The 27,536-nt window shown below is 36.9% G+C and overlaps 1 protein-coding gene across 2 annotated transcripts in view; it reads left to right on the top strand.

The window, feature by feature from the left end:
* Positions 1-27,254, top strand: part of LOC139966819 (alpha-mannosidase 2x-like) — a 45,653-nt gene extending 18,399 nt beyond the window's left edge. For both annotated transcript variants that reach the window (XM_071970192.1, XM_071970191.1), the window contains exons 10-24: positions 352-554; positions 1,183-1,365; positions 2,930-3,038; positions 4,478-4,548; positions 5,223-5,388; positions 5,836-5,972; positions 7,178-7,280; positions 8,175-8,300; positions 10,806-10,917; positions 12,818-12,954; positions 13,834-13,981; positions 15,828-15,967; positions 17,296-17,480; positions 19,029-19,155; positions 22,131-27,254. In XM_071970192.1, coding sequence (XP_071826293.1) covers positions 352-554; positions 1,183-1,365; positions 2,930-3,038; positions 4,478-4,548; positions 5,223-5,388; positions 5,836-5,972; positions 7,178-7,280; positions 8,175-8,300; positions 10,806-10,917; positions 12,818-12,954; positions 13,834-13,981; positions 15,828-15,967; positions 17,296-17,480; positions 19,029-19,155; positions 22,131-22,283 — 2,100 coding nt within the window. In that variant the 3' untranslated portion in view covers positions 22,284-27,254. The remainder of the gene's footprint in view (positions 1-351; positions 555-1,182; positions 1,366-2,929; positions 3,039-4,477; positions 4,549-5,222; positions 5,389-5,835; positions 5,973-7,177; positions 7,281-8,174; positions 8,301-10,805; positions 10,918-12,817; positions 12,955-13,833; positions 13,982-15,827; positions 15,968-17,295; positions 17,481-19,028; positions 19,156-22,130) is intronic.
* The last annotated feature ends 282 nt before the right edge of the window (positions 27,255-27,536 follow it).

Raw genomic sequence — 27,536 nt, 5'->3', positions numbered from 1 at the left:
GGCAACCCTTCAAAATGGTAGAATGACATAGTATATACATAGTATGTTGTATACACAGTATGTAACATGCGTAGTACAAAGTATGTAAAGTACATATTATATAATGTATCTAATATGCATAGGATATAATCTGCATATCACATAATATGTATAGTACATACACATAGTAAGTTATATACATAGTACATAATATGTATAGTTCATAATATGTATAGTACATATTATACCTAGTACATAATATGCATATTACAATATATATGCATAGCACTTATACTACTTGATATAGATATAAATGTGGAAGGTAGATGAATGATCAATGTCTTTGAAAGTATTGGATTCTGTCTGTTGTAGGCCCAGTTTGGAACATTAAATGACTACTTTAGTGCTCTGTGGTACGAGACCAACACTGAAATTGGGGCGCAGCCAGAAGGATTTCCTTCCCTCAGTGGGGACTTTTTTGCCTACGCTGATCGAGATAAAGACTACTGGACAGGGTACTTCACCTCCAGACCGCTTCATAAACATCTGGACCGAGTAGTAGAAGGTCACTTGAGGTAGAGAGATTTCTTTGTAACTTTTTTTTCTTCAAAATCTCATGTAAATTTCAGCTAGCAAAAACAAGCAATGATTTTGAATTTAAAGAAGAGAATATATATTAATTATCCATATTTGGTGTAATTGATAGGCAAGTATACTATTTGTATTGTATATACAGCTACCTTTTACAAAATTCAAATGGTTTGACCTTTGTTGACGTAATTGTGAAGACATTATTACATATCTGTAGTCATTCATGTCACTAGGTTTGAGGTTTATAAATAGTAAAAAATAGTGAAGCTGAGACATTTGACATGACTGTATTAATCCATTTCAGTAGGTTTTCTGTTACATGTGTAAATATGAGACAATATTACAACATGTCTGTATTCATTTACAATATTAACACTTGACAGCATGCAACTTTCAAGTTAATTTTGTATTTTGATGCTTTTTACAATATTTTGCCATAATTGTTTTTAATATTGTTCTTAATAATATTGTAAATATTAAACAATATTATATTAAAAAATAAAAATATTGTTTGTAATCGTTTTGTTTGCCATACTTTATTTGTAATTTTGCCTTTTAAATTTAAATTTAAATGAAACCATAAAAGATGCATTTTTTTTTGTTCTACCGTAGGGCTGCAGAAATTGCATTTTCATATGCTGCAGCTTCTGCCAGGCAGGCCGAGATTGGGGCTTTTCAAGATAGTGAACTGATCCACCTACTATCACAATCCAGGAAATCACTTGGTTTATTTCAGCACCATGACGCTATTACAGGGACTGCTAAGGATCATGTTGTTGTTGATTATGGCCAAAAGTAAGTGGTACATTTATATAGTATGAAGAGTAATACAATCTGTTGCGTAAATGGATTAGCTAGCAACTTGTATCATCATCATCATCATCATCATCATCATCATCATCATCATCATCATCATCATCATCATCATCATCATCATCATCATCATCATCATCATCATTAGTATTATTAATATTATTAATATTACTATGTATTTGATAGAGCGCTCTACAAAAGATCACAGCGATTTACAGAAACAACTATATATAACCTTGTTGGTCTGTTACTTAACCATCCTTCAAATTTGATGTATTATTAAACATGAAACAGCTAGCAGCTTGTAGACAAACCCTTGTGTGCTTTTTTACTGAAAGTATTTTTAAGCTAACACAATTTGTGAGTTAAAGGGGGACACAAACTCACCACACAGCTATGACAAATCTTGTTCCATTTGTCAGATATTGTAGTTGAAAAGTCATACCTGTGATGTCATTATGCCACTAGGATCTCAACCTTTTACTATATCTTGGTTTTTCTTCTGATATTTTCAAGGTAGAATGTCAACAAGTGGTGACAGTAATCCAGTTTCTTGTTTAGGTCATGTGAAGAGGTTCAATATGTTTGATTCTGCATAAACTGCAAAACCCATCTTCATTACAGAAAATAGACATTGTTATAAATACAAAATCATTCACAATTCAAGCATGGGCTGGTTTGATAATGTCTTGATCAAGTCTCGCTTGTCTTGTGTGTGAAGAAGCATTAAATTTGTGACATTTCCTAAATGGAATCAGATTTTTCCTAAGCTGTTCATGATGGTCATCTCTATCACATAGACTGGTGATTATGATGGCAAGGTTGTGTCTCCATAAAACATTTCCTAAACTTAGTCAGTATTCAAAGTGCAAAGAACATTAATGGTTTTTAGGTATTTATGAACATTTTCAAGGACAAATGATTATAGCTTTCTTTACAGTTTGAAGCAAACATCTCAACAAAGTTTAGCATTCATTGCATTCATTATAAGAAGGGGTCATATGAGGGCTTTAAAAAGGAAAAGAAGGCACTACTAGAGAGAGAGAGAATAATGTGTGCAGATTGAATGAATATGACCCAACCACCTAAATGAACAAATGTAGAGTATGTAAATATTGAAAGTGATTGCCAGTAGTATGTGTGGGTAACAGTGCTTTGTAAATTAGAACATTAAACGAGTAGATATATCTTCGTTATAATAAGTAAGTAGTTCTTTTAACTGTAATCTGACTTCAAGTAATTCCATATGCAACTGTGGGTATTTGTTAGTGGAATGCGCAGTATGACGTAAGAATTGATTTTTGAAACATTTTGTAGTGCTTAGTTTTCTAAATGACATTTATAGCAAAGTAAGTACTCTTTTGAGAAAGAAAAGAATATTAATAACTTTGTTAAAGTACATATAAATTGCAGCATTTATCCTAAGAAGAGAATTGAAATCCTGCATTTGACAGGAAAATCTGGCTGTTTTGTGTGCAAACTTCTTCCAGTTGTTAGGAACCTTAAGTTTTTCCACCTCTCAAGTTTTTGTGTTTTATTTACGCAGATTGCTTAAAGCTATTGAAGATTCAAGACTGGTTATGATGGAGAGTCTGTACTTTCTAATGCTGCAGCAAAAATCTGACTACAAGTCAGGAGTTAAATACTTCACAGTGGTGAGTATGAATACTAAGTACACCTACAAATTATTCAGTTAACTACTTTACAGAGAGGAGTATGAATGTGAAATATACTTACACTGTTAGTCAGGGGTCAAATTCTCTAAAGTGATGAATATTAATGTTAAGTATACATACACTATAAGTCAGGAGTTAAATTCTCCAAAGTGATGAGTACCAATGTTAAATATACTTACACTATAAGTCAGGGGTTAAATTCTCTAAAGTGATGAGTATGAACATTAAATATACTTACACTGTAAGCCAGGGGTTAAATTCTCCAAAGTGATGAGTACCAATGTTAAATATACTTACACTGTAAGTCAGGGGTTAAATTCTCTAAAGGGATGAGTATGAAGATTAAATATACTTACACTGTAAGTCAGGGGTTAAAATCTCTAAAGGGATGAGTATGAAGATTAAATATACTTACACTGTAAGTCAGGGGTTAAATTCTCTAAAGTGATGAATATTAATGTTAAGGATACATACACTATAAGTCAGGGGTTAAATTTTCTCAAGTGATGAGTAAGAACATTAAATATTGCTCAACAGTTTATTACAGCTGTGAGTATAAACCAAGGGCGGCGGAAGCACTTTTAATCTGGGGGGGGGCACCGACATCAAAGGGCACTTTGCAGAAATTCGATTGGACTGATGCAGCCTTATATTTAGTACCCTTGATAACACTTATTGTATTAACTTATTTGCGTATACACATCACTCCATCAACGTCCCGACCCCCCCCCCCCCCTCAAGGAAAATATGCATACTAGAACTGCAATATCCAATGTGCAAATTGGGAAACAAGGAACAAGTTTTCTTTTGAGACAAAATGAGGTGAAATCATGCTAGTTGCTAATGTAGGAATCTTCTTTTTTCTTGTTAATATCTTAACAATTTTTTTCCATTCGAAATAGCTTTGAGGATGACCCACAGAAATTCATTAAAAGTCACAGGCTTAGCCAGGATTTGCAAAGTTGTATGCACGACTATCTGAGCGGAGCGCCACCATCGGTTGGCGCGGAGCGTACAAGAAAAGTTTTGGTTTTACAAACCCCTCAGATGGCCGGAAACGGCCCTTCCCGAGTGTTCATTCTGGTTCCCTGGCCTCTTGCTAACTTGAGACACCTCAATTTTTATGTAGAAAAAGGGCACATTTTTAACCTGAGGAAAAGTGGGGGGGCACGTGCCCCCTGTGCCCCCCCCAGTTCCGCCGCCCTTGGTATAAACATAAAACACATTTTCAAAATCTTCAACTTCCTTGAATGATAATCAATTGAATTGGCTTTGTTATTGCTATTGCTTCCAACATTAATTAGTATTATAGATTTTGACCTTCTCTTTTTTGTAAATATGTGAACGTTAATGCCAACTCGCTGAAATATTACAGATAATTCACTTAGAAGTTTTCACCTTGGTTTTCTTTTATACAGGATGAAACGAGGGCGAGCCATGACGCCATGCCGAGCCAAGAAATTGTTCTCCTAGATGAAGAGGATCCGAGGTTGGTATTTTATTACATTGAATCTGTAGGGAATGTTAAATCAGATAATTCTGATTGGTGTTTGATTACATTGAATCTTTATGGAATGTTAAATCATTTTCAATTGTCTCACTCATGAACTGACAGTACATTTAATGTGACAAAAAGATAAACCCTGTAAAAACATTTCATAAATGTTAAAGGAGAACTGTCACTATAACTGTTATGATCCCATATAGTACCTGACTCCCCAAACTATCACAAAACTAATCAAAGAGAGGTCTCAATTGCAGAGATGACATGTCAGCAGGAGCTTATTTCAATTTGCCTGTGAGATACATTTTAGAATAACTTGCAAAATAAAACTTTAAAATCACAAAGCTAGGAGTAAACATATTTCTTGAAGCTTTTCCAAATAAGCTGTTCATTCTGTAGTATATCTCAATTTGTAAACTGAACCCTATTCCTATCTGTGTCATTCAATTTACACTATCAGCCTTCTCTTCACAGCTCTCTCAGTTTGTCCAAAGAAAACTGTCTGTGTGTGTATGTTACTGAAAAACAGTTGCCATATTCCACTTTGTAATGAATTAACCAAACTAAAGTTATGTATGTGGGCTTGCTTGATCAATGTACAGACGTTGAATGATTTTGATACACAGAAAACTGAACAAGTCGCTTGAATTTTCTTTCAGAGCTGTGGTGTTTTTCAATTCTTTGGGACAACCAAGGAAAGAGCTGGTGAAACTTAGAGTGTCATCTGTTAATGTTGAAGTTACTGACTCTGACAATAATCCAGTCAACAGCCAAGGAGGCTTGGTCTTCAATCAGTTTGACGCCCTAGATGACTCTTTCTTTGAAGTAAGACTCCTTATTTGAATATTCATGTTAGAAGATACTATTCCTAGTCACGTAACATTCTTTGGAATACTAAATGATGATAGTTCTCGTTAGGCCAACTTGCTTCATATCTGTTGACCTACACTTAAGACATACTAAAATGCCAGAGTGTGCAGAGTCTGTAATGTGTGGTAACTAGTGAGTAATACGCTAGATACAAGCTGCAATTTCTCAGCAAAAGTAGATAGCTTCATAACTTGGCAGAGTGTAATGGTCTCTGACACTCACCTAGGTGACCTGTTTGGGAATGTTATAACAATGTTACTGACTTGATAGCACCAGACACTGAAGAGATAACCTAAGTGGTCTCTCACACTCATGTAGGTGATTTGTTTGGAAGCATTACAGTGTAGAATCTACTGTTTCCTTTGAATCCCCTATAAATAATTACCTTCTTTCTGTTCACAGTTGTTGTTTGAAGTAGATTTGAAGCCAATGAGTATGAAGAAATATTGGATTCGAGACTCTGGGACCAAAGTCACCTCTCACCACCAACATTCTTCAGTAGAGTTTTTCAACATGGACGAACAAGCCAACATTAGAAGGTAATTTGACAAGATATTATACTATGCTCTTAACAGATATTAGGTAACTTTCATTCTTTAAGCCTCTGGACAAGAAGTCATTTCTGTTTATGATGTAAAATAGTAACTTTTGAAATCGTATGTTGTGCATGTGTATGTGTTCTTGTTAAATGTGAATGGTCATCCCTTAAGAAGAAAATCCCTCTTCTAGAGCACGGTTTCTTTTTAACCAACAATCTCTCTACCTCTAAAATAAACCACAGAGTACACTTGGGTTGCAGTTGGTTCCTCAGCAATTTTTGTTGATATTTCCCATAAATGAATTGTACGGAGACCTTAGGAGCTTTGAAGAAATTTTTAAACAAATCTTAATCTTGGTCATAAAGGGAAGATCCCGCAGAGATGAGTTCACCGTCACAAAGCTCAGAGACATCATAGCATAATTCTGGGTGATCTAAGTCATAAAAGGGAAGATCCCGCAGAAGTGTTGTCAGAGCTATACAAAGAACTATAGAAGTGATGAATTTCATGCCAAATATTGTGTCCGTAGTCTAAAAGACTGCCATCCAAGCTGAAGTGTTGACAAATATTACTTTTATTATTATTAATAGATAACAATCTGTGGAAACCCTGTGTGCATGATATCTCAAGAAGGGAATCTTCAGACATAAGAAATGTAGCTAAATCATGTCATAGAAACCTCAAGCTATTTTACATTTCTGGTTATTATTCCTCTTCCTTGCTTTTTTACGTGTTTTAATATTTAACTTACTGTAGATCCTTGTTCATTAGTGCTTATATTTATTGTCAGGTATAGCTTGTAGAATTACTACATTGCAATCCATTTTTTTTTCATAAGTTCTTCATTTCTAATGGTCCCTTTAAATTCATAGTTGATCAATGACATTTTGAATTGATTTAAATAAACAAAGTTCTACTTGTTTACTGTGTAAGAACAGAATTGTCCTTTTAATAAGAATTGATCCGTTGTAAATAATAATAGACGCTAAAAGTGGAAAGTTTTATCTGCAACACAAGAAGAGAAAGGTTTAAATTATGGTCTGTCTTCAGGAATATGTGAACAGTGTGGCTATTCAGTCATACCCATGACTTTGTAACCCCCTCCCCTCTTCCCCTCTACACTCATCAACTATGCTCTGTACTCTTCTGGCAATTTACTTAATCATTTTATGCATGTAATTATTGGATATCTTCTCATATTTTAGAGGTGCTGTGGAAGTTTTGAAGCATTCTGAATCTGCAGAGAGCATTCTTCTAGAAAATGACTTCCTTCTGGCAAAGTTTGATAGGCTTACTGGGTTTTTGAAGGTATGTACAATGCTTTCAAAATCAAGCAGTATAGAAGACTTTTGTTCAAATGACAATAATCAACTCATACAATTAATAATAAAAAGCACTTAAACATTGAAAAATATGGTTGATTCCTAGAATTAATTTAAAGTATTGAATTGTTTATTATATAATAATTGGAGCCTTGCTGATTTGAAAGATTGTGCATTACAAAAACTAAAATAATACTGAATGCTTAGAATTGTTCATTACAGATGCTGAAGCACCGCTGAACTTTCATAGAACAGTTCATGAAAATGTTTATACAAACCATGCTGAATCCATAAAACTGGTTAATAACAAATACCAAACCATCTGATGGGTTTATTACAAGTACTAAAATGATGCTGAATCTGTAGAGAATGCTTAAGGATCCAATGTTGCACTCAAAGGAAGCCTCCTATTGACAATCTTTGATCTCAAAAGAAGCCTCATATCGACAGTCTTTGATTGTCTCTCTGAAAATTATCTGAAAACAATCTCAAACACTATTTTCAAAATCCTCAGTTTGTAATCTTTTAGCTCTGGAAGAGTATGTGCAATGATGACTTCACAGGAAAACCAATTTATTACAGAATGATAATTTAGTAAAAGGTTTATAACAATGGTTTAGATTAAGTAATTTGTCGAATGTTAAGGTTACTTTCAATGTTGGATTGAATCATTACTAGTGAGCTATGTATCTGTCTTCCCTGTCAGCATCACAATAAGTGACATAAGAATACCCCTTTAAGTTACTTGTAAATAGTAACTACCATTTCTGAGCTTCAAGTATATGTGTATTTTGTGCCATTGAAACAGATTGGTCGCTGTAATAACATATTTAGAAGTAAGATATCATCCATTTTGCTTTGTTATGCTTTGTTATTGTAGTCAGTGACAACAAAGGCAGATAACAAAGATACCAACATAGAAATGGAGTTTGTGATGTATGGAACCAACAAAGCTACCAATATGAAGAGTGGGGCTTACCTGTTCCTTCCAGATGGACCAGCTAAGGTCAGTCTCTGCTAAATTTATCTTTCTCAAGATGTGCTTGTATCTATTTGTATGTTGTTTTGTCCATTATTGATTTTGAACTATTAAATCAAATCCAAGGAAACACAAGAGAAAGTTTGGATAGTAAAGACATTTTATATTTGGTAGACGAAATTAGCCTCTGACAGTCGGCCACACCAAATAAGTTTTATCCAAACCTCAGAATAGAGTTGATTTCACCTTTGTGGGTTCTTTTACCATGAGAAGGTTAATTAGCAATTAAAGAAATGAGTAATTTAAGTTAGTTTGGTGTAAAATCATATACTAAACGCACTTGGAACCAGTAAGTTAATGATCTGCATACTTATGAAATCCAATCATGCAGATGTGATGTAGTACAATGTCTAGTACATTAAAACAGGTTAGAGCACTAGTGACTGCCTAAAGTTTCTTTCTTCATAGAAATCCTTTCCTTTTTCTAGAAGTGCAAACTTTTCATTCCCTGGAAGTTTCTCTGCAGCATGGGAGGTCAGAGGATTGTTTGCACCCATTTACCAGTGAAATCTTATTTTTTCTGGCCATGAGTGAATTAGCTATAATTTGCCATTGATGATGAAATGGCTATGACTTAAGTGCAGAAAATGAAACAGTTCTTTTAAGGTTTATGGCAATCACTTGTTTCCCCAAGATGATGCGGGTTTGAATTTTCATAACTCATGAGGAAAAGTAATATCCACAAGAATTCAACTGTATGCAGCAGTGTAACGAAGACAACCAGATAGATGTAGAAGGATAGCTTTAGTCCAGCAACACAAAAAATATTTGATTGCTAGTATTAAATGTATCTACACTTATTTAGCAGTTTGTTATTAGTTCTCTCTTGCCTGTTGTATATAGTGCAATGCCTTCACAGGCTTTTTACAGGGATGCAAGTCTTCCATATTTTTACGGAAATCTGTTTTTTTTTTAAATTCCAATAAAGTTTCCACAAAATTGTATGAATATCAAAGACACAACACGGTATAAATGCCTGGCCCGTTGCGGCAAGCTAACTTCAATTTTCACTCATCGATCAACCAAAATACCATTTCCTGTTACACATCGCATTGCACTGTAAAACATTGTGCCATGTGAACATCGTTGCATACGTGCGAACTTCAAATCGCCATAGCTCATTTCTGTTGTTGAAAAAACCTTGCCTAATTCACATCTTCTTAACTGCTGGTGCTCGACATAAGTTTCGGAATGAACGCTTGTGATATTTGTGAGGGGCGGAAATCTACGGGATTCAATTGTGAGACGGTTTTTTATTCCGGATTTCGCTGCAATGTATTCGTAACTTTGGGCTAGCCTAACATAACCATAGTGTGTAAGTAGTCAGAGCTAGGAGTAGGATGTGTTAGGACGGCATTCACCCGGGGTCTCCGAATAGTTTTCCTTTTTTTGTTTTTTTTGGGCTGCCCTTACATCCCTGTTTTTATATTCACTGCATTGAGGGGTTTATTTGCAGACCTACGTTTATGGATGAAAGTTAACCTCCTCAAACTGAATGATGACAAGACTGATCTACTTGTTGTAACTCCTCCATACTTCAATGAGAGCTTACAGGGCACTCAGATCTAAATGGGGAGTGATGTTGTTGAGTCCTCATCATCAGTACATTCCTTGGGTATCATTCTTGACTCCACCTTAAACGTGGAGCAACACATGTCATCAATCTGTAGGGCAGCAAATTATCACTTATGCAATATCACCTTCACCAGCTTCCAATTCAACAAATAATCAACTACAAAATTCTTTTACTGACTTGGAAGGCCCTTCATTAGCAAACTCCTGAACATTTCTGAGATCACATCCTTCCTTACGAGCCAACTTGTTCTCTCTGTTCTCAACATGCTAATCTCCTTATCGAGCCTCGCTTCAAACTCAATAGTCCATACGGTTGTCGTGCATTTTCTAGAATTGGCACTCAGTTGTGGAATTCCATGCCACATGAACTCAGACATTGCCACTCACTGAACAGTTTCAAGAAACAGCTTTAAACCTTTCTCTTACAAGGTGCTAATGAAGTTTTCCACGATATCAGCGCTATATAAATACTGATTGATGATGATCATGATCATGATGATATAGTGCAATGCCTTCACAGGCTTTTCCAGTGAATTAGCAGTTTCTTATCAGTCTTTTCTCTCTTGGCTGTTTGTAAAATTAAAATATAAGAATTAGATGTAGATGTTGGTCTTATTGATGTGTAGCATTGCCTATGAATCATACTGTTTATGCACACAATATTACATGGTTCATAGTCTGGCAGCATTTCTTTCTAATCTATCCAAGGAATATGTTCCATTCTGCTGCCCTCATTAATTCTTTCATCATAGAATGCTTTGCCTTCTCAGTTACATTTGATAATATTTGCCTTCTCTCTGTTGTTTGTCTGGTATTACTTTACTACATGCTTGTACCCTCTCCTGGTTTTCGGTTTTGAGTATTTAACTTATGTCATTTTTTTTAATTTGGCAACAGGCTGTGACTGGTCAACATCCTCCTGTCAGGGTCACCTCTGGTCCTTTATTCTCTGAAGTGTCTGTGAGTCTCTTTTGTGTTGAACATATTGTGTCTCTTACAAACACAGAAGGTGAGTCGCTGATTCAATGCAGTATACTATCACCCATTAAGCAGCATGTCTGTATATATGGATGTGTGTGAGTCACTGATTCCATGCAGTATACTATCACCCATTTCATTAAGCAGCATGTCTGTAATGGATATGTGTGAGTCACTGATTCCATGCAGTATACTATCACCCATTTGATTAAGAAGCATGTCTGTATATGGATGTGTGTGAGTCACTGATTCCATGCAGTATACTATCACCCATTTGATTAAGCAGCATGTCTGTATATGTATGTGCGTGAGTCACTGATTCCATGCAGTGTACTATCACCTATTTCATTAAGCAGCATGTCTGTATATGGATGTGTGTGAGTCACTGATTCCATGCAGTATACTATCACCCATTTGATTAAGCAGCATGTCTGTATATGCATGTGTGTGAGTCACTGATTCCATGCAGTGTACATACTATCACCTATTTCATTAAGCAGCATGTCTGTATATGGATGTGTGTGAGTCACTGATTCCATGCAGTATACTATCACCCATTTGATTAAGCAGCATGTCTGTATATGTATGTGTGTTAGTCACTGATTCCATGCAGTGTACTATCACCTATTTCATTAAGCAGCATGTCTGTATATATGTATGTGTGTGAGTCACTGATTCCATACAGTGTACTATCACCCATTTGATTAAGCAGCATGTCTGTATATGTATGTGTGTTAGTCACTGATTCCATGCAGTGTACTATCACCTATTTCATTAAGCAGCATGTCTGTATATGGATGTGTGTGAGTCACTGATTCCATGCAGTATACTATCACCCATTTGATTAAGCAGCATGTATGTATATGCATGTGTGTGAGTCACTGATTCCATGCAGTAAACTATCACCCATTTGATTAAGCAGCATGTCTGTATATGCATGTGTGTGAGTCACTGATTCCATGCAGTATACTATCACCCATTTGATTAAGCAGCATGTCTGTATATGGATGTGTGTGAGTCACTGATTCCATGCAGTATACTATCACCCATATCATTAAGCAGCATGTCTGTATATGGATGTGTGTGAGTCACTGATTCCATGCAGTATACTATCACCCATTTGATTAAGCAGCATGTCTGTATATGGATGTGTGTGAGTCACTGGTTCCATGCAGTATACTATCACCCATTTGATTAAGCAGCATGTCTGTATATGGATGTGTGTGAGTCACTGATTCCATGCAGTATACTATCACCCATATCATTAAGCAGCATGTCTGTATATGGATGTGTGTGAGTCACTGATTCCATGCAGTATACTATCACCTATTTGATTAAGCAGCATGCCTGTATATGGATGTGTGTGAGTCACTGATTCCATGCAGTATACTATCACCCATTTGATTAAGCAGCATGTCTGTATATGGATGTGTATGTGTCACTGATTCCATGCAGTATACTATTACCCATATCATTAAGCAGCATGTCTGTATATGGATGTGTGTGAGTCACTGATTCCATGCAGTATACTATCACCCATTTGATTAAGCAGCATGTCTGTAATGGATGTGTGTGAGTCACTGATTCCATGCAGTATACTATCACCCATTTGATTAAGCAGCATGTCTGTATATGGATGTGTGTGAGTCACTGGTTCCATGCAGTATACTATCACCCATTTGATTAAGCAGCATGTCTGTATATGCATGTGTGTGTATGTAATTCTGTTCACTGAATTGAAACTACTGAATGTTCTTAGGATGTTCAGACATGTTATTTTATAGCCAACAACCAATTTGATCATGAAGGGAGTTTGTGATGAGATACACAACTCTGTGGATTGTCCTCATATCAAGTTGGGATGTTCCTTTTCTGTTCTAGAAAATATGATTGATAGTAATAAGATAATCCTGTTTTTTTTATTATTACAGGCCCAGAAAGTTTGGGGATAGGAATTAAGAATATAGTTGACATCAGGAACGAGAGAAACAAAGAATTAGTGATGAGGATGAAGACAAGTGTGGAGAACAGAGACGGAATATTTTACACAGACCTTAATGGCTTTCAGGTAAGGGTCCTCCTCTATCATACTCAGTACATGTATCAGTTCAGAGATATTTGATTAAAGACACAATTTGTCTTAATGGAATATAACCTTAATGTACAAAACTACCAAGATATTCCACTCAGATACTCATCCAATAGCTAACACATGAATGGACCACTCAACTATTGATTATTCAATAGCTAACACACATGTGGACATGTGTAATCACATAATCAATAATTCAATCTCATTAATTTTTCATAAATGGGCAGGGATAGGGTATTTTCACAGAAAGAAGCTTGTAAACCAGATATCTCAAGACCAACAAGATGTCATACTTGGTACATGTGTCAACTATATTAACTGCATGGTCCCCAAGGTTACATCAGAACCTCACTGCATCATTACAGTCTGGTTCAATTGCTAACACATCTATGGGCCACTCATATACTCATTATTCTATAGCCAATTACACATGTAGGACAACTGAGGTACTCATTATTTAATAGCTTACACATGTATGGACCACTCATATTCTCATTATTCCATAGCTAACACATGTATGAACCACTGAGATACTCATTATTCAATGTTAAAACATGTTTGGACAACTCATACTCATTATTCAATAGCTTACACATTTATGGACCACTTAGATACTCATTATTCAATAGCTAACTATGTGTGGAACACTTACATACTCATTATTCAATAGCTAACACATGTATGGACCATTCAGATACTCATTATTCAATAGCTAACACATGTATTGACCACTTGTTGTTTCAAGTGGAATACATAATTACCTAGATACATATGATACAAATGTAAATGATTTTTGTTTTAGTAGGGCTTGATTGCTGAGATGAGCTTTCCTATTTTGCTTTCACTCCTTTGTAGATACAAAAACGAAAATCCTCCCCAGAAGGTAAACTACCTCTTCAAGCAAACTTTTATCCAATGCCAACAATGGCCTTTATTGAAGATGATGATACAAGGGTATCATTAATATCTGCTCAACCTCTTGGAGTATCCAGCCTTGAAATGGGTAAGTGAATAAGTTGTCTGGTTGTTAAGTATTATGAACAGAGCAGCAAAAGATGCAGTCTTCTAAGATACAAAAGCTACTAAACTTAACCTGTGTCACTTCCATATGTTGGATGAAAGGTAAAGTCTTAACTAGAAACCTCCTGTTTGTAAACTCCATATCCCAAGAATGCAAAGTTAGATGAATCGTGAAACTTGGTATTTGGATTCCCTGTATTTGATTAGATGAATGCTTTTGTTCAAAGTGTAAGTCAAGGTCATTTGAGGTCAACATAGGTCAAAGTCTAGAAACCTTGTAAAGATGATATTTTAAGGAATAAACTGGGATGATACTCCTACTGTTATATGAAGCTATAAGCCTATGCATTGTTTATGTTGGGGGTACAAGTTCATCAGACGTAGAAAATCTGCAAACCTCTGAAATGCAGTATCTCAATGTATCTGATATCTAGTGGTGGCTATCCAGGCAGGTGAACAGTCATGGCACCTTCAATTTTCTGTATCAGGACCATGAAGACTTTTCATTATTCATGAGAGCTTGAAGCTTTTTTCACTTGTAAACAAATCTCTAATACTTTTTTATTTTAAATGCTTTTGGGAGGCTTAAAATGGTCTTACAGTGCCTCAATTGACCAGATTTTTGCACCAAATTTACTTCCACTTGTGTACTTTGACATCCAATCCCCAAAAGGACAGATTTTGTTTGGCGTAGCCAATGGATCTTGTGCAATAAAAGTTGTCCAAGTTGTTGCCCATGTTGAGGGGCTCAACAATTTTTTGCACAAAAAGTAGATCCTTTTGGGGTCAAGGCAGGTCCTAGCATGAACTCCATTAAAATACCTCCCCTCCTAGAATGTGTCTAAGGCAGTTGATAAGTGTGTGCCTGGGCTGGAAGCCTAGAATGTGGTCCAATGCAGTTGATAAGTGTGTGCCTGGGTTGTAAGACTAGAATGTGTCTAAGGCAGCTGATAAGTGTGTGTTTGTGCTGCAAGCCTAGAATGTGTCTAAGGCAGTTGATAAGTGTTTGCCTGTGATGCAAGCCTAGAATGTGTCTAAGGCAGTTGATAAGTGTGTGCCTGTGCTGCAAGCCTAGAATGTGTCTAAGACAGTTTATGATTGTATTCCTGGGCTGCAAGCTTTGGAATGTGTCTAAGGCGGTGAGTGACTAGGTTGCAAGCTTGAGACTGTGTCATAAGGAAGTATTGAAATGTCAAAAATCCCATAAAATTTGTTTGAAAGTATTTCTTCAAAATTCAAAATTCAATTCGTGATGGACTACAAATTTGGTTGAATAGGGCATGGGCTGTTGGGCCTCTGTAAGTGATGACATTATTGCGTCAAAGGTCATAGTCTTAGAGGTTTAACCATAACAGATCTACCATTTAACTGTTACAGAAATATCTGCTATTTAATCAATGTGAAACCTTATGCAGGAAGTGTTTTTAATGTAGCCATTCTCAGACTTTTTGCAATTTTTAATCATTTATAGAAATGCTTAAAATTTGTGAGAGAACATACAAATCACATTTATCTTCCAATGATTATTTTCCAACAAAACAAATTGTTTATGTTGCTTTGACACCACAAAATCATGTATCCATAGGTTTTTGTTAACCTTGCAAACTCATCTGCTTGGGTCTTCTTATTTAAGTTATTGGTACCTGTAATCCATTTTTTATACATTTATATGGTTTATGCCATTGATAATTTACTGCTTCATATTTCATGTGATTGATAAGAGACTATTTTAGAATCTCATATCATGCAACCGATAATCAATGTTATACATCTCATATGTTTGACACTAGTCATAAACATTTTCATGTTTGGTGATTGATCTTTCTCAGGCTGGCTTGAAGTTGTTCTAGATAGGAGGTTAATGCAGGATGATTTCAGAGGCCTGCAACAAGGTGTCCAAGATAATAGGAGAACACCAAGTTACTTCAAATTACTACTAGAGAGAAGAGTAGATAGCAGTTCATTAAAGGTAAGAAGAACCAGATAGCATTACTGCTTCAGGTGGTCTACTGCAACATCTAATACCCTTCATGTATAATGCCCTACGATAGCTAGGATTGCTAATTGCTGTACATAGGGCAACAGACAGCAGCTGAGCAATGTGAAAATACATGGCCAAGATAAACACAAGGAATAAAATACCAATAATCTCAATAGCTAATGACAATGTTTATCCATAATGTTGTTTGACAACTAATTATTGCTTCCTTGACTTACACACCTTGACTTAATACACACCTTGACTTACACACATTGACTTGTTACAAATTTACTTACACAATAACTTTGCCACTTTCCAAGGTCGCTAGAGCATAGATGCAGGTTAAATTCAACAGGCATGTCCTACCCACCATGGTTGGACTATGGTAGCACTAACACATCACCCACCATGTTTAGACTATGGTAGCACATACACATCACCCACCATGTTTAGACAAAGGTGGCACTAACACATCACCCACCATGTTTAGACTATGGTGGCACTTACACATCACCCACCATGTTTAGACTATGGTGGCACTTACACATCACCCACCATGTTTAGACTATGGTAGCACTAACACATCACCCACCATGTTTAGACAATGGTGGCACTTGCACATCACCCACCATGTTTAGACAAAGGTGGCACTTACACATCACCCACCATGTTTAGACTATGGTGGCACTTACACATCACCCACCATGTTTAGACTATGGTGGCACTTACACATCACCCACCATGTTTAGACTATGGTAGCACTAACACATCACCCACCATGTTTAGACAATGGTGGCACTTGCACATCACCCACCATGGTTGGACTATAGTAGCACTAACACATCACCCACCATGTTTAGACAATGGTGGCACTTGCACATCACCCACCATGTTTAGACAATGGTGGCACTTACACATCACCCACCATGTTTAGACTATGGTAGCACTAACACATCACCATGACTGTTTAGCAGTTAAGTCGTACTTGTCTTGTCTGACCTTGAGTCTGGACTTGAGTCGTACTTACTGTAAGCAGTCACATTTTTGGACCTTGCCTTGACTTGGCAATAAATGACTTTGCCTTGAGCTGACAAGAAATTAACTGTGACTTGACTTGGATTGGTATATTGGAATTCTTGGCATTGCTAAAGTAGAAGCGCCTCCCAAAAAACAGTCACCACTGCAATATGTTTTGTAACAATGCATTGTTTCTATCTCCCCAGCCTTGAGATGCAGTGCCTATTGGATCATCTCCCCAATAGGAACAGTCACACTGCAATATGTTTTATAACTATGCATTATTTCTATCTCCCCAGACTTTAGATACAGTGCCTGTTGGGTATCCATCCTTGCTGGGTCATTTCACCTCCCTAGCCTTGAATCATCCCATCTACTCTCACATAGTAACCATGGCTGAGAGACAGGAACAACCTAGTCTTGTTGGTGATGTTAGTCTTATACTCAAAGGCCTGCCTTGTGATGTTCACTTGCTAAATCTCAGGTATGGAATTTGATTTTATATCAATATGTGTGTACTACATATGTCATGCTGCATAGGGATATCCTTCTTGGCCAATGTCTTCTTTTCAATGTTCGAACGGTATCATAATATCTTACCAGATTTTGTGGAGAGGTGCAACAGATAATGTCAAGTCAAAAGTCAGTTATTGTGACAATGGAAACCAGCCAAGTAGACACCCTTTTTAAATGTGTAAAACATTGCTTTTAAATGCTGGTTGTGCTGCTTCACACCATGGAACTCTTAAGAAGCATGTACACTTCAGACCATATTGTTACTCCTTCACAGTAGGTCCCCTTTCATACAACTCACTTATTTCTTTGTGGGATCGTGTTTGTTAGTGTCTTTAAATCCTTGATTGGTAAATTGTAAGACATATCCTATATATATTCAGTATTTCACTGATAGCTGTATCAATCAAACATGCATATTTATCTAGGCCTGGCCTGTTACCTTGACTTACTTTATGCTGGTGTACAGCAAAAGTTAAAGACAGGATCATCTATAGGGAAGTATAAAAGGCAAGCATATACTTACACCTATGTCTAATCTTATTTTTTGGCCTTAAAACTGTGTTGTTACTGTAGTCTGTTGATCCTTTAGTCAGAAGACAAATGCTTGGCCTTTGTTTGAGTCCATTATAGTGTAGGCCTCCTTAAATTTAGCAGCAATGGCTTAGATTCCTTATACATAGTTTTAAACTAATCTATGTTAACCTTAGAAGAAATAAAAATTATTTGTAACTGCTTTTAGTTCAAACTTGTGGTCTTTGTTTTGATGTCAATCTATTTTCTATTTTTTGCATCAAGATAAACGATGGCCAATTCTTGAAATTGACAAAACTTGGCTTCCGTATCTTTGCTACAACTATAAATGTAATATTTGTCATGTAATTATATGATAGTTTATCAGGTGCTTGGTATGCTCGAGATGACCATGTAAAATAACTGATAATGACAAAACAAAACCCTAAAATTAGCAAAAATGACTATCAGTATGAAACATGTGCATAATCTTTCTCATATTCAGTCCAAATAGAACACAAATGGGGAACGAGCAAGTTAAAACTGGTAATGAGAACTACCTATACCAAGAATTGTGTGCATTGAGTGGGATTAGTGGAATTAGTGAATATTTCAGTGCATGCCTATGGACAGATCAAATCTTCACGTTATAAAATAAGACATTTTCTGTTACCGGAAGGTTTCTGTAGCTATTAAGACTTCAAGAATAAACGTTATAGAAGCTATATTTACAGATAAATCATGTATGGATTTTCTATAAGAGTGAAACTTCAAAAGCAAAGAGATATTCCTCTGCTGATTCTCAGTCAACAAACTAGCGGAAAGCCCATTGCTCAAATTGTTTGATTTTAGACATGCTAGTTTGGATAACTTCAGGGATAATATGTTATATGCTGAAAGTTGTTTTAGTACCTACCATGTGCTACGATTGTCTGAAGTTAGCTCCAATTCATAAAAAGACTTTACTTTCTTTACTATTTGGTATGATTTGTTTTTTTTTCCACAGGACCAGATCTAGTCAGAAAACCACTGGTGTGACAGCTAGAAGAGAAGCATTCTTAATACTGCATAGACTTGGCTTTGATTGTAGATACCCTGGACTGAGACTACAGTGTATGACCCAGGGAGGACAGGTAAGCATGTAATAACCAGACTACAGTGTATGACCCAGGGAGGACAGGTAAGCAAACACTTCATATATGTAATAACCAGACTACAGTGCATGACCCAGGGAGGACAGGTAAGCAAACACTACATATGTAAATAACCAGACTACAGTGTATGACCCAGGGAGGACAGGTAAGCAAACACTACATATATGTAATAACCAGACTACAGTGTATGACCCAGGGAGGACAGGTAAGCAAACACTACATATGTAAATAACCAGACTACAGTGTATGACCCAGGGAGGAAAGGTAAGCAAACACTACATATATGTAATAACCAGACTACAGTGTATGACCCAGGGAGGACAGGTAAGCAAATACTACATATGTAATAACCAGACTACAGTGTATGACCCAGGGAGGACAGGTAAGCAAACACTACATATATGTAATAACCAGACTACAGTGTATGACCCAGGGAGGACAGGTAAGCAAACACTACATATATGTAATAACCAGACTACAGTGTATGACCCAGGGAGGACAGGTAAGCAAACACTACATATGTAAATAACCAGACTACAGTGTATGACCCAGGGAGGACAGGTAAGCAAACACTACATATGTAAATAACCAGACTACAGTGTATGACCTAGGGAGGACAGGTAAGCAAACACTACATATGTAAATAACCAGACTACAGTGTATGACCCAGGGAGGACAGGTAAGCAAATACTACATATGTAATAACCAGACTACAGTGTATGACCTAGGGAGGACAGGTAAGCAAACACTACATATGTAATAACCAGACTTCAGTGTATGACCCAGGGAGGACAGGTAAGCAAACACTACATATGTAAATAACCAGACTACAGTGTATGACCCAGGGAGGACAGGTAAGCAAACACTACATATATGTAATAACCAGACTACAGTGTATGACCCAGGGAGGACAGGTAAGCAAACACTACATGTAATAACCAGACTACAGTGTATGACCCAGGGAGGACAGGTAAGCAAACACTACATATGTAAATAACCAGTGTATGACCTAGGGAGGACAGGTAAGCAAACACTACATATGTAATAACCAGACTACAGTGTATGACCCAGGGAGGACAGGTAAGCAAATACTACATATGTAAATAACCAGACTACAGTGTATGACCCAGGGAGGACAGGGTAAGCAAACACTACATATGTAAATAACCAGACTACAGTGTATGACCTAGGGAGGACAGGTAAGCAAACACTACATATGTAATAACCAGACTAAGTGTATGACCCAAGGAGGACAGGTAAGCAAACACTACATATGTAAATAACCAGACTACAGTGTATGACCTAGGGAGGACAGGTAAGCAAACACTACATATGTAAATAACCAGACTACAGTGTATGACCCAGGGAGGACAGGTAAGCAAACACTACATATGTAATTACCAGACTACAGTGTATGACCTAGGGAGGACAGGTAAGCAAACACTACATATATGTAATAACCAGACTACAGTGTATGACCCAGGGAGGACAGGTAAGCAAACACTACATATGTAATAACCAGACTAATGAATTGTTTTGTTATTAGATTGAAACATGATATTAATGAACTGCATTGTTACTATTGAATAAAAAAATGACACTACTCAAGTTAATGAACTGCATTGTTATTATAGATTGAAACAAGACACTATTCAGGCTAACGCACTACCTGTACATTGTTATTAAAAACTAAATCATGACTTTATTCCATCTAATGAACTAAATTGTTATCATTAATTGAAGCATGACACTATTCTAGCTAATGACTGAGTTGTTATTAAATTGAGTCATCGCACTCTTCAAGCTAATATAAATAAAATATAATAAATACCATGTATTAAAGTGCTGTTATCATGAAATAAAACATGCTCAAGAGCACTGTACAAAAGAACCAAAACCTGGAATATAAAAATACCAAACTTAAGAAAACCTAAAAGTAATAACAACAGCAGTAAAAGTAAAACCTGATATAAGACAGGGTAATAAACCACAATAAAGAAAAAATAAAATATATAAATATACATAAATATGGGCACAGTAAAGTGAATAAAACAAAGAAATGTGAATTAAGCCCCGGTCACATCTGCGCGATTCAACACGCGATTCAACTCGCAATACAATTGAAGGTTGAATCGCGTAGTTAGACACGGGTATCAACTTGTTGCGCAATAAAAGTTGCGCCGTCGATTTGGGTTGATTTGCAATAGAGCAATGTCCTAATCAGCGCAACTTCTTAGAAGCAACTTTTCCGATGCGCGTGATTTTAGTTGCGAGTTGAATCGTGTGTTGAATCGCGCAGATGTGACCCGGGCTTAAGATTAATGCCCATACTCGAGCCTAAAAAGATAAGTTTTCAAGTGCTTCTTAAAAGTGTCAATATGTGTGATATTTCTCAAGTGATGGGGAAGAGAATTCCAGAGTTTAGGACCTGCAGCACTAAAAGAACAATCTCTTATGAACTGTGCACTGTTATTATAGATTGACACATGACACTATACGAGTGATAGATCAAGTTTAGCAAATCAACCAACTGAAAGCAAATATTGTTGCTACCATATTTATGGTCTGCTTTTTATCCTTGCTAATTTATCAGCTATTCTGGTTTTATGGCTTGTACCATTACTAAAGTGGACAAAAATCCACTTGGGGGAGGGGGTGTATGGGAGAATTGTACAAATTCCTGAAGTAGTTGTGTTCTGTAGTTCTAACATTGGCACACTAATTACTTGAACTTGACCTATATTATTGAAAAGGCAATATATTGATGTTGTAAATTATGTATGTAGAATACCAATTGTAATGTACTTTGTAAATGTGTAATGTTCCTATCTTGCTGTAGTTGGATTTTGACCAATTACTGCCTTGTTTTCCTCAGGTTTTGCAGGTTTGTTGTTGTAATACCTTGTGTGTATGAACTGCATATTACCACTGTGTACTTTGTTTTCACCTCTCAGGTTGATACAGCTTACCTATTCCCAGATATGGAAATTCGAGACATTCAAGCAACATCTCTGTCTGGTATCAAGGATGAAAAGAGTCTGGGGGACAAAGCTACTGTTGAGATTCAACCAATGGAAATCAAAACATACAGAATCAAATTTCATTGAGAAAAAAAGGACCATCAAAACCAACATCTGAACATTCCAAATCAGCTATTTGTAAAGACAGCAAATCCCAACATATGATTCTTTTTGTGATGATTTGTGGCAGGAAATGGCCTACTGATCTGTTAGAAGATGAATCTGTTAGAGTTTGTCATCATTGATTGAAAGTTATTACAAGAGGAAAAGAGTGTTTGTTTGTATGCAGTTAAAGTATTCCACTGACAGAATATCAAACCAGTGCAATCGTTGTAAGTAATTGGACAGAGAGAATAAATGTAACAACTACGTTGAAGAATAATGTATTTCTAATGAAAATGTTGGAACCGGCTGAGAACAGTTTTCTTATCTGGAATTTTAACACACCATCATGACAGTTTGGCCATAAAATGACAATGCTGAAATTGAGGTGTAGCAGTTTATCACAAAGATGAGTAAAGCTTTGTGATATTGTGCTTATTTTTTATTTAGTATCCTTGAGCTATGTTACAGTTAGGTATCATCCACATATATATATTACACGGTTACACACTTCCTAAAAGTGATGTTCCAAAACATGTTTGACTGTTTTGCTTTTAAGTCATTTACTAGAACAGCACTTGGCTTACAAGGTGTAACAGTAATTTACGAGAACAGCACTTGACTAGCTGGATGTAACAGTCATTTACCAAAAGGGCACTTGACTTGATGGGTGTGGCAGTCATTTACTAGAACAGCACTTGACCCTGCTGTAAGTAACAGAATGGGTGTAGCAATCATTTACTAGAACAGCACTTGACCTTGCTGGAAGTAACAGTCATTTACTAGATCAGCACTTGGCTTGATGGGTGGTGCAGTCATTTACTAGAACAGCACTTGACCTTGCTGGATGAAACAGTCATTCACTAGTACAGCACTTGACTTGCTTGGTGTAACAGTCATTTACTAGAACAGCACTTGACCTTGCTGGATGAAACAGTCATTCACTAGTACAGCACTTGACTTGCTTGGTGTAACAGTCATTTACTAGAACAGCACTTGACCTTGCTGGAAGTAACAGTCATTTACTAGATCAGCACTTGAACTTGCTGGAAGTAACAGAATGGGTGTAGCAGTCATTTACTAGAACAGCACTTGAACTTGCTGGAAGTTACAGTCATTTACTAGCACAGCACTTGACTTGATGGGTGTAGCAGTCATTTACCAGAACAGCACTTGACCTTGCTGGAAGTAACAGAATGGGTGTAGCAGTCATTAACTAGAACAGCTATTGAACTTGCTGGAAGTTACAGTCATTAACTAGATCAGCACTTGACTTGATGGGTGGTGCAGTCATTTACTAGAACAGCACTTGACCTTGCTGGATGAAACAGTCATTCACTAGTACAGCACTTGACTTGCAAGGTGTAACAGTCATTCACCAGTACAGCACTTGACTTGCAAGGTGTAACAGTCATTTGCTAGAACAGAACTTGACCTTGCTGGATGAAACAGTCATTTACTAGCACAGCACTTGACTTGATGGGTGTAGCAGTCATTTACCAGAACAGCACTTGACCTTGCTGGAAGTAACAGTCATTTACTAGATCAGCACTTGAACTTGCTGGAAGTAACAGAATGGGTGTAGCAGTCATTTACTAGAACAGCACTTGAACTTGCTGGAAGTTACAGTCATTTACTAGCACAGCACTTGACTTGATGGGTGTAGCAGTCATTTACCAGAACAGCACTTGACCTTGCTGGTTGAAACAGTCATTTACTAGTACAGCACTTGACTTGCAAGGTGTAACAGTCATTCACCAGTACAGCACTTGACTTGCAAGGTGTAACAGTCATTCACTAGTACAGCACTTGACTTGCAAGGTGTAACAGTCATTTGCTAGAACAGAACTTGACCTTGCTGGATGAAACAGTCATTCACTAGTACAGCACTTGACTTGCAAGGTGTAACAGTCATTTGCTAGAACAGAACTTGACCTTGCTGGATGAAACAGTCATTCACTAGTACAACACTTGACTTGCAAGGTGTAACAGTCATTTACTAGAACAGCACTTGACTTGATGGATGTAACAGTCATTTATTAGAACAGCACTTGGCTTGCTGGGTGGTTAAGTCATTTACTAGAATAGCACTTGACCTGCTGGATGTAAGTTATTTACCAGAACAGCACTTGACTTGCTGGATGTAACAGTCATTTACCAGAACAGCACTTGACTTTCTCGGTGTAACAGTCATATACTAGAACAGCACTTGACTTGCTGGTTGTAACAGTCATTCACTAGAACAGCCCTTGGCTTGCTGGATGCAACAGTCATTTACTACAACAGCACTTGACTTTCTTGGTGTAACAGTCATATACTAGAACAGCACTTGACTTGCTGGTTGTAACAGTCGTTTACTACAACAGCACTTGACCTTGCTGGATGTAACAGTCATTTACTAGAATAGCACTTGACTTGCTGGATGCAACAGTCATTTACTACAACAGCACTTGACTTTCTCGGTGTAACAGTCATATACTAGAACAGCACTTGACTTGCTGGTTGTAACAGTCATTCACTAGAACAGCCCTTGGCTTGCTGGATGTAACAGTCATTTAATAGAACAGCCCTTGGCTTGCTGGGTGTAACAGTCACTTACTCAACAGCACTTGACTTGTTGGGTGTAACAGTCAAGATCTGTAACATGGAACCACTTGGATGCTATGCACAAGTAATATTTCATAAGTTATGTAGATTGTAGAGTGTCCCATATTGATGGTGGCTTTTTCAAGAATTCAAAGTGAGGATGGGGGTTGCATAAGTAGGGGTTCAGTTTGAAGACCTTTTGGATTTACATCCACTTGATAATGTTACACAATACATGTCAGAAGAGAAGCTATTGTGAAATATTGTTAGAATGTATGTATATATCTTTAAGCCCTGGTGGGTATGTCCAACGGAGACCCCCCCCCACCCACCCCACCAACAGAAATATTTTGACATGCAAAGGCATCCATGAGAATGGTCCAGTTGTCCCTAGGTGGTAGAATTATGATCATTAACCCTAACCCCCCCCCCCCCTCCCAACTTTTTCCTGGTTCTGCCACTAAAGTGATGTATCCCACTCTCCACTGGAAACCTACAAGGACAAACACCAGCAAAACCTACAGCTATGACATACTCCCAAGGACAAAAGCCGTTACCACCTAAATTAGCACACTAGTTATAAGGACAATATGACTAACATCACTGCCCCTCCAGTGTTAGAAGAAGGTATAAATGTGTCGCTGGTAACGACATTACACCGACAGCAGACTACAATTACAGTAGGTCATTTTCTTTTACATGACTGATGGATTGTTACCAAGACATTACCTACACTAGCCCTAAATCTTTTGTCAACAAACATTGACTGGACCCTAATATTAGCTTTGCACTAACATATAGGGACCAGTATTTAAATGGCCAAAAGTTCAAACATTAAATTTCTTGTAGAAAGAGAACGCAGAGGGAAATAATGTAAGTAAGCTTGAACATGCCTCTAAACTGCACTAGAAACATCTTCTTTCTTATCAAATATTCATGCTGCCTAAAGTTATCTTTGAAATTTTTAATAGCCTTCCGTCTACTATTTCAGAGTTTGGCTTCTCTTAAGTATTATATCTTTATATCTTAAGTATTATATCATAAATTATTAGCTTCAAATTAGGTTATACGTAAAGTATCTGATATAATCATCCAGCCACTATAGTTCATGACGAAGAATCTACTGTCAGTCTTAAAGCAGTTACCAATTTGAAGCAAGAGGCTTCATTCAAAATTACCTCTAAACAAGAGGATGTTTTCTCCCTCTATTTGGAGCTAAATTTGTAAGATTGCATTTCACTCAGAAAATGGACTCGACTGCTTTGGCACTATATGCTAGAAGCACTCTTGAGTCGTGTTTTGTAATAGCACTGACTTGATTTGTTACAGCTAATGTTTATGTTCAGTAATATCATTAATTTAGTGGTTTGTAGCAGTCATGTTTCATTATGGCACTTGACTTGTTACACCTAATGAGGACATTCAGTTATGTAATCATGAGTGGTTTGTAACATTTTATATGAAATTATTTCTGCAGATTTTTAGAATCAGCATATTTTTCTCTTTGGTGAATGATAAATAAATAAATGTATTTATTTTCTTCCCCAGCAATTAAAGGATGACTGAAGGCACAAATTTGAAATATTATTTAATGTTGAAACCACTACTTTATCCTCGCTAGAATCATTGCTGCTGGAATTTCTTGAATCGCAGAACAGCTGTATCAATGTCACCACCCTGCTTTCTTGGGTGGGGGGTGGGGAGGGGTGGGACAGATGTGGCTGCAGTTATAGGGTTGCCCAGCATCCAACATTACAGCAATTCAGTGCATTATCCTCCAACGTTCATGACTATCACAGGTTTGACCAGCACTTTTATGGAGCAAAACTACTCATTTAACTTTCTATAGCTATGGAGTCCTACCACTACACATTTATAAAACATGGTCCACAATAAGCAGCCTGTCTTGTCCAGGTATGGAAGGAGGGGGCCCTGGGATAAATGTAGGGGACACTGTGAGATTAGGAATAATGTATTCTCATTTTTGTAGTATACTTTATAATTTTCCTTGTGGCTCAACAAGCCTCTGAATGTGTCCTCCATTTTGATGTCACCGTCAATTGCCACTGTAGCAGCAATTTTGGACCAATAGTCTGCCTGAAGTCATCCTTTGAATGGAGAACGATCACTTTTTTTAACTGAAAGTCTTTCATTTTATGTTTATTAACTTCATATTTCCTTTCCCTGAGTTTGAATTTGTTTAATAGCAAGAATGTAGTTGGCATGTCTTTGAATCATTGTGAAAGGTCACACAAAGGTTAGAGGGCACCAAAAGTGCGAGGCGATTTGGCAAGTAACTCTATTTGTTCATATATTGTGACTGGGAAACAGAAATGATCTCGGTATTCATAACATAGTTATTATCAGCTACCTATTTGTCATCTACTTATTACTATGTATGATGTCAGAACTGGCTGGGAAGCTTCAGCATCTGAAGCGGCTAGCCCCTTAAAATCGTAAAACCTTTGGGTGACACCACAAAAGAGAAAGTTTTGATGGACTTCATATTTGGTGTGTGGGTCCATTTACTTGTGGATTTGAATTTATTTACAGGAATCTTGATGTAGTTTACATAAGACTTACCCTTACAAAATCTGGCAAGTTATCACTTGAATTTCAGTATTTGGTTTTAGGAGTCACAGAAATTGATTT

Source organism: Apostichopus japonicus, chromosome 4 (genome assembly GCF_037975245.1).
Source record: "Apostichopus japonicus isolate 1M-3 chromosome 4, ASM3797524v1, whole genome shotgun sequence".
NCBI lineage: Eukaryota > Metazoa > Echinodermata > Holothuroidea > Aspidochirotida > Stichopodidae > Apostichopus > Apostichopus japonicus.
The sequence above is the reverse complement of the archived record's forward strand: the minus strand, read 5'-3'. Positions and strand labels throughout refer to the sequence as shown.